Source organism: Octodon degus, unplaced genomic scaffold (assembly GCF_000260255.1).
Source record: "Octodon degus isolate 3935 unplaced genomic scaffold, OctDeg1.0 scaffold00103, whole genome shotgun sequence".
NCBI lineage: Eukaryota > Metazoa > Chordata > Mammalia > Rodentia > Octodontidae > Octodon > Octodon degus.
In genome coordinates, this window is record NW_004524679.1 from 3,836,317 (window position 1) to 3,845,604 (window position 9,288).

The 9,288-nt window shown below is 33.8% G+C and overlaps 1 protein-coding gene across 2 annotated transcripts in view; it reads right to left on the minus strand.

The window, feature by feature from the left end:
• The window catches only part of Rps6ka6 (ribosomal protein S6 kinase A6), a 174,661-nt gene that overhangs the window by 45,020 nt on the left and 120,353 nt on the right, over positions 1–9,288 (minus strand). For both annotated transcript variants that reach the window (XM_004638813.2, XM_023723784.1), the window contains exon 17: positions 7,401–7,559. In XM_004638813.2, coding sequence (XP_004638870.1) covers positions 7,401–7,559 — 159 coding nt within the window. The remainder of the gene's footprint in view (positions 1–7,400; positions 7,560–9,288) is intronic.

A 9,288-nucleotide genomic window follows, 5' to 3' on the forward strand; every position in this document is an offset into this window, starting at 1 on the left:
ATATCCCCTAAATGTAAATGAGCTTAAATCTCCATGTGAAAGACATCGATTGGTGGACTGGATCTAAAAAAATGATGCAACATGTAAGAATAACACTTCATCAATGAACATATACACTGACATAAAATGGCAGTCCTAGCAAATGGATTCCAAAATTTTGTAGGAGTACCTATACTCAGGCAACAAAACAGATTTCAAGTCAAGATAGAAGATATTAAAAAAAAGTCAATATATATTTGAAAGGGGAATAAGCCACCAAGAAAATATAACAATAGCAAATACTTATGCCACATACTTCATAAAGAAGCACATCTGTATACCGAGAGAGAAATCCTAACATAATAATAGTGGGTGACCTGAGCACATTACTCACACAAATAGATAATGTAGACTAAGAATTTAATAAAGAAACATCTAAGATAAAAATGCTGCCTATCAAATGGACTAAGAAAATGTCAACAAAATAGTTGAAGCTCATAATTCATAGTCTTTCCAAAAATCCATAGAAATTTCTCAAAAAACAGATATTATTTTAGTCCATAAAGCAAATCTCAAATAAAATATTAAAAGAATCTCATGCAATATCATCATAGAAAGATACCAGAAATCAACAAGAGAAATTACTAAAGCTATATGACCACATGGAGACCAAATAATACACCTTTGAACTAGCAGAGTCAGGGCAGAAATTAGGGAATAATTTTTTTTAAATCTTAGAATGAAATAAAATGGAAACACAATATCCCAGAATGTGAGTAAAAGAAATTCTGAGAGAAAAGTTTATAGCTAACAGTGCCTACATTAAAAAAACTCAAGATATTTCAAGTAAGTAAACTAGCAATATATCAAGATCTTTCAGATATAAAGAAAAATCAAATAAAAACCCTATGAAAGGAAAGAAATAAAGATGAGAGCTTAAATTAGTCAGACTAAAAGAACAATACAAAAAAGGAGAAAAACCAGAAGAACAGAACTAGGAAGGGGGAAAGGAGAAAGAACAGGGAAAAGGAAAAAAAAATCAAGTTAGTCATAGTGTTAGTGTCTTTCAGCTCACTGAAAAGGAAGGTTAAATTAAATAAATGAAACAGTTGATTCTTTGAAAAGAAAAATAAAATTGTTAATCTTTTAGCAAAAATATGTAAAAAGGACAAACAAATGGGGTATTACAAAATAAAAAATGAAGGATATTATATTGTGTACAATTGAAATCCAGAGCATCATTAGGAACTATTTGGAAAACATACTCCAAGAAATTAGAAAAATCTAAAAGAAATGGATACATTTCTAGAGACACAGAACCAATCAAAATTGAACCAAGATTATATAGAACCAAAGCAGACAATAAAAGGCAATGAATTGGATGAAATAGTAAGTCTGTCACCAAAGATAAGCCCAGAACTGAATGAATTTACTGCTTAGTTATATGAGACCTTTCAAGAACTAACACCAATGGTCCTAAAACTTTTCCATGAAAGTGAAAAAGAAAGAATGTGTCCAAAGTCATTGTAAGTAGCCGGTATTGCCCTGATCACAAAATTAGACACAGACCCAAATAAAACATTTGATAAAAAATTAATGATTTGTTGATAAACACAAATCTTCAATACATTTCTTACACAGAGATTTCAATAAGACATTAAAAATATCATAACCATGACCAAAGCAGGTTTCATCTCAGAGATGCAAGGATAGATCAACATAAACAAATCAATGAATATAATAAAATAAATACATAAATAAAATCAAAGATACAAAATAATCACATGATCATCTCAACAGATGCAGAAATAGCCTTAAAAATTAAACACTTTTAAAAAGCAGAGAACCTCAATATAACAAAGGCTATGTATACTAAACTCATGATCAATATCATACTGAGAGGTGTAAATATGTAAGCATTTCCTATAACATCAAGAAAAAGACAAGAGTGTCCATTCAGTAGTCTTATTCAATATAGTGCTTCAAATTTTAACCAGAGCAATTAAGCTAGAGAGAGTAATAAAAAGAACACAAATAGGAAAGAAAGAAGTCAAACTATTTTTATTTTCAAATGGAAGAATGTTTTACTTAGAAGATCATAAAATTCAATCATAAGAATTTTCAATCTGAAGGATAATTCAGCAAAATGGCAGGATATAAAATCAATACATATAAAAGTCAGTTACTTTTCTATATATCAATGAAAAATCCCCTGAGAAAGAAAGCAGGGAAACAATTCCATTCACATTTTCTAGGGCACCTAGAAAGTAACCTAAACAAGGAGGTTAATGATGTCTACAATGAAAAGTACTGAATAACCAGCTTCCCAGCAAAGGATTTGCAGTAAGTTTTTCTGTGGCCAGCATTTCAGGACATAAAAATGAATGGTTTATTACTCACATCAGATTTCAGAGCAGTGAAGCAGCTTACTTAGGAAACTCTGATGAAGACTAAATATTTGGTGTCTTTTACATAATACAAGGATTCCATCTATAATACCAATATGTAAGAATCTAAAAACAATGCCAGGAACGCACACAGCCTTGGGAAGCTTAATATGTGTTTATATGAAAAACTATATTTTTCATTAAAAAACGTCAAAATTGGAACACAGATAATAAAAGAAGTTTTATTTTGTTTTTCGCAGCCTATTAAAATAGACTTACAAAACAAAAAAGTATTGAATATAGAAGAAAGTTATCTTCTATGATAATATACTTGCAGAATTAATGTTGCTAAAATGGCCATATTTCCAAATGCAATGTACAAATTCATTGCTAGCCTGAGCAAATTATCAAGCATTCTTCAGAAAAAATAGAAAAAAAAAGTCTTTAAGGAATCATGAAAGACCAAGCATAGCTACAGCATTCCTTAGAGAAGCACACTAGTAGTAATACACTACCCAAGTTCAAAATATATTAAACAGCCATGGTAACAAAACCAGCATCATACCAGGATAAAAATAGAAACTCTGACCTATGAAATACGATACAGGACTAGAAACAAATTTGTGTAAATTATAGTCATACTATTTTTCACAAAGGGGGCAGAAACTTGTTAAAGACAGCCTCTTTATCAAATGATGCAGGGAAAATTGCCTCATGCTGACGGTTGAAATAAAATACAAAATAAATTAAAAATTGATCAAAGATCCAAATATAAGACATGAAACTTTGAAATTCTCATAGGAAAATATGTGGGAAACACTTGAAATCATAGATATATGCAGAAACCTCCTGAATGGGACTCCACTGACACAAGAAATAATAGCAAGAAATAATAAATGGCACTACATAAAATTACAAGCTTCTTCACAGCAAAAGAAACAATAAACAAAGTGAAGAGACATAGGGGCCAGACAAATAGCTCAGTGAATTAAAGTGCCTGCAAGCAGGTGCAGGGGCCGAGGGTTCGATCCTGGGCCTGTCATGCCAGCCTGGACCCTGGGGTGTGCTGAGACCACAATTGAGACTGGGTGTGGTGGCATGAGCCTGTAATCCCAGCTCTTAGGAAACTGTAAACAGGGAGATCACTACAAGTCAGATCTAGCAGTGAAACCATGAACATCCTGTAGACCCTTCCCTAAAAATCCAAAGAAAGAAAAAAAAGTGAAGAGACAGCCTATACAATGGAAGAAAATATTTGGCAGCTACTCTTTTGGCAGAGCATATTATGCAGAATATATAAAGAACTCAAAACTATCCCAAAAATTGAATAGCTCAATCAGTAAAGTGGCATATGAATTGAATAGCCACTTATCAAAAATATGAGAAACCAAATTATAAATTAAGAGCAAAATAAGAGATGAATAATAGGAAGTAGGGAGATAAATATTTCTCAGTATGAAGGGATCAAGAGATGGAGGGAAGATGGACCAAGGGGAGGAAAAGGAAATATAAAAGGGAATCAAGATATGTTAAGGAGATAGATGTGCCAACTCCACACAAGGAATGTAAACATTATGTATAGACATTTCTTTTTTTTATGCACTTAGTACAAGTTTTATAGGGTCTCACTATACAGATTGGACTCATAGTGATCCTCCCGTATTCAGCTTCCAAAGCACTAGGATTATAGGCACAGGCCACCACACCCAGTCTCAATCACTTTCTCAGCCTGCCTGAGGGCAGGGCCAGCACAGCACTTTGGGGATAGAAACCTGGTCCCTGCATCTGCCTAAGCAGGTGCTTTAATCCCCTGAGCTATCTGGCTGATACTGAGACATTTCTCATTTAGTGAATAAATTCCATTCTTGTGATTAGGTCATTAAATGAATTGGTTGCTAAATGAGAAATTATGTATGTATATTCAGAACAAAGAAATGGCATAAAGAAACTCCAACTTCATGACTTCGGTTCTATTTGCATAATTCTTACAATGTACAAAAGAATATAAAAGAACAGCACTATAAAGTATGATTAGCAAATACTACAATAGTGTATAAACAATGTTTACTGTATAAAAAAGACACTGAGATGAACAAAATGTACAAAAAATTGATGGATTTTAAATCTAAGCTGTGCATCTTACATCTGAACAGTATGCTTGAATCTTAATTCTGCTAATTTGAAATTTTAGAAAATTTTAAAAATCTCATTTATAGCACAAAAATTCATGATGAAACTATCAAAAATTTAAATATAAAAATGTGTATATATACACAGGCAGAAAGAACAGAATCATGTCAGTTCAAGAAAATGTATGAATCTGAAGGTCCTCATCTTAATCAAAATAGGCCAGATTCATTAAGTCAAAAATATCATGTTTTCTCTCATAAAAGGAATACTGGGGTGAGTGTGCTATGGATTATGTCTAGGTGTCCTCCTTAAACCTCATGCAGTGATGGGACACCTTCTGGACGTTGTGATTGATTCATGATCCAAAGTGGGATTATGGGTGTGAGTGCTTCTGGAATTATGGGTGAGTCCTACACCCTATCTGAGGCAATAGTCTGAATGTAATATAAGAAAGGGAGAAAACCTTGCTCTCTGCTGCAGCCACTGCTCCTCCCTTTCTGCTCTTGCTGTTTTGCTGTTTTCCATTGCCATAAACTGCTATCCTTGGCTATTTACCATCCTGCCTTGGAGCCAGCTGATTATGGATGAAATCTCCACAACTGAGCTAAACAAACTTGCCTTCCTTAATTGGGGGTGTCAGGTATTTTTTCCCAGCAAGGAGAGAAAAGTAATCAGTGGGGGAGATATGGAGACACTAGTGTTGCAGTTCAAGCCAGCCAACATTACCTATTCATACAAAGGAAATAATAGCTATTAAAGAAAAACAACAACATATAAATATCTATAATTTATTATTACAGAAGATACATGTCAATACCAACTGATATACAAGAACCAAGAAAGCAAAACACAGTCTCAAGAGAAACAAAATCAGTCACACAAAATCAATCAATCAGAATAACCCACTGAAAGTGACAAAAAGTTTAAATTAGCTATTATAACCATTATGAATTAATGTAGGAGATATTTTCTTTTCTTGTAAAAGAAAATATGTTTACAGTACTTGAAACCTTCAATAAAAAAACTGAAAGTCTTAGCAAAAAAGTAGAAACAATGAAGATGACCCAAACAAAATACAGAAATTGAAAAATTCTGAAATTCTCTATATGATGAATTTTTACTATGATTATGTACTTCAGTTAATCTAGTTTTACACTTAATCAGCAGTCAAGAAAATTTTTAGGTCAAGGAGGAAGGAACAAGTGCAATTCATATTTGAATCTATAATACTATACAATTCATGGCATATGTACTGAATATGTGTGTGCTATTAATGCATTTGATGAAAAAAATAGAATGTGTATAAAATAATACATCAGTGAAGAGATCTTTAACTTTCTCAAAACAATGGTCAACCTTTTACAGTGTGCTGATGATGAAAAAAATGGTTAAAAATAGACAGCTGAGGAATATTATAATAAAATCACAAGGAATGATTATAATAAAATCACTTTTTCTTTAGTTAACCCAAGTTATTTCAAAGTATACAAAATGTATGCTATAAAGTCACACACAAAATTGATTAGGGTGTTTTGTTATTTGTAAATATTTTTATATAACTTTGTCAATTTTGAGTAGTCATTTTTTCATTCGTAATATCTAAAAGATACATGAATATATATCTTTATCACTGATTCAGATCTAGATTTGTAAATAATTTCTACTTTGAGGACTTGTGTAGCTATAATAAAAGCTGACATTATTTTATTTATTTATTTATTTTTAAATGTTTTTCAGACTCATTCATAGTGATCCTCCTGTTTTCAGCCTCCCCAGTGCTGGGATTACAGGCATGCTCCACCACACCTACCCCATCTCAGTGGCTGGCTCAGTGCACCTGGAGACTGGGCTGGTGCAGCATGTGGTGTAGAGGAACAAACCCTGGTCCCTGTGTTTGCCTAAGCACGCAGTTAGTCTGCTGAGCTATCTCTCCAGGCCATTTTTTTTCTTTATTTATGTATTTGGTACAGGGTCTTGTTGTGCAGTTCGGATTCGTAGTGATCCTCCTATCTCAGCCTCCCCAGTGCTGAGATTACAGCCTGTGCCACCACATCTGCACCTGGTGCAGGGCCAGCATGGGCACGCAGTGCTGCGGATCATACCCAGGTCCTTGGGCTTGCCAGGCAGGCTCTTAGACTGCCAAGCAATCTCCCCAGCCCCAAAGCTGACATTTTTGTAAATAAATTCATTTACCTTCTTTATAAAGAGACAGGGAATTATAAAATAACAAATTGGGTCTTCTATCACAACTTTTATTTTATTTATGTTTTTTTTTTTTGAGACAGAGCTTTTCAATGTATTCCAGGATGGCCTTGAAATTACTATGTAGCCCAGGCTGTTCTTAAACTTGAGGCAATCCACCTGCTTCAGCCTGCTGAGTGATGGGATTATAGGAATGTGCTATCATGCCTGACAGCCATTACAAAATTTTATGCATTAATATTTCAAATGGTTACAATCCAAATTTTCTATCATCTTTGCAGAAAGAATTTGTAAAGATCAAAATATACAGTCCTCTTACTGCTACAGCTTTCTATGCTAGGTATAGTATCATTTCAAAACTATTCACAGTATGTCATTCCATCATTCTTTTAGGTTTCACTTTTAAGTTTAATTAGGTTTAATAATTTCAAAGACAATGTTAGATACACATATCTGGTTCAAATCATTTTCAAAACTAATCCGCTATCAAATCTAGGTCAGTGATCAGAGAGAATAGACAACAAATCATTAACCAATTTCTTAATCTATAACAACCTTCACTTTGTCATGAGGTTCATTAGGATATCTTCTCTATAAATATATAAATGAGAGAAAAAGGAACTGCCTTACTATGGTATCATCTCCTATATACAATTTCATGGAAACATAATTCCTGTAATTGAACTGAAGAATATAACTTACACCTTGGCAATGAAGATAGTCAACTGTCTGAGTTATTACAAACAGTACATCACTAGCCTCCTGTTCTGAGAAACATTTTTGTTTGAGAATACGGTCCAGTAGCTCTCCTCCTTTCATCAAGTCTGTAACAAGGTACACATATCTACCATCATCAAAGACCTAAAAGAGAACATATTGTTAAGATGTTATTATCTCTACTGCTATTATAATTTTAAACCTTTAAACTTGTATTTAGAGTACTCTGTCTTGACAGTGAACCTCAGGTATTAAAAACAGCACTATTTATTTATGGTCAACATGGTAAGGCTATAATATCTTAAATAGTTAATTTTTTAAGTTCTGAAGTTGTAGGTTATAGTTCATTACAGTATAAATTTAAAAATTCTATGTCCTTCAAATGACATCACATTTTTATTACATTAAAGTTATTTCTCTTCCCTACGAGTTTCTTTTTGATAATAAACATTGTATCTCAATCTATCTGGCATATTAAGTTGATATTGTAAGCCAAAAAAAAAAAAAGAACAGAGAGAATATATATTCAGGGAATGTGTATGTGCAGATACACACACTCCTAGTACTGATAGGAAAACAGGGACTAGGACAACATTCCTTTCCACCCACTTGTGTTTGAGCAATATCCCAGAGCCAATCCTCTTCCCACAATTACCTGTAACTTAGGCAGTGAACCTTGGAGCACATGTACTTGTTGAAAGCCCCTGCCTCAGCATGACACCACATTCTGTAAATGATTCTTGTCAACCTTACCTAGAGACCCATTTAGATGCACTTGGGCTGGAGCCTCCTTTCTTCTTAAAAAAATGTATATGGGTTTCTATGTCATCCTAGTACCATATTTTTTTCCTCTGCAGGAAACATTTTTCCCATTATAGATACGCATTAAGCACTGCTAATCATGCTCATCAATAAATGTGTTTTCTTTCATCTATTTGCTCTTTGTACACAAGAACCAAGAATCTATCTATTGGATCCATTTGTTATGGCTTATGTTTAGATGTCCCCTCAAAGCCTCATGTGGTCATAGTTGGGACTTTTTCAGATGGCTAGATATAGAATGTATGACATTTGAACTGATTCATGGTACAATACTATGCTCAAGGGCACTAGGATTAAGGGTGTGACTGTTACCTACCCTAAATAGTCTAGATAAGGTGAAAGAGGCAAAAAGATTCTAGCAAGATCCCTTCTTACTTTTGCTGGTTTTACCTGCAATAAACTGTTTCTTTTCTGTGATTCCCCTCTGCAATGTGCCTCTCTGCCTTGGATCCAGCCAACTATGGAGTGAAATGTGTATGAACTATAAACCACAGAAACCTTTCTCCATTTAACTTGTGGGTGTTGGGTATTTTGTCTCACCAGTGAGAAAAGTAATTAAGACACTATTTCATACTATACTATCTGCTAAATGCAGAAAGAGACATCAGAAGACATTGACAGATATCAACAGCTTCAAGAAGCCCAGCCAAAAAGGAAGTTAACTCCCCTCTTGGGAAGACCCTCTCCCTCTTTTATAAATGACCAAGGGTCCTTGAAGGAGATAAGCAGACTGTAGAGTAACACTTTGACCTTTTCTAGGGCCAAGAGGACTCCTGCCAACCATTTGGGGTTGTATTTTGCTGTTTGTCTTTGCCATATGGGGATTCATTTTTTTATTTTATTGAGAAAGAAATAGCAATGAGACAGTTTCAAAACAGGTTAGTAGGACAGTTACAATAATTAATACATTGCATATTTTTGTCTTCATAGTAATTCATAGTACTAGAGGCAGACATGATGTCCTGTCCAAACACTATTAGTGTAAATCTTTCTTCTCATTGAATTAAGAGGAAGTAGCTGTATATCCATCCTATTGTGATATATATATATA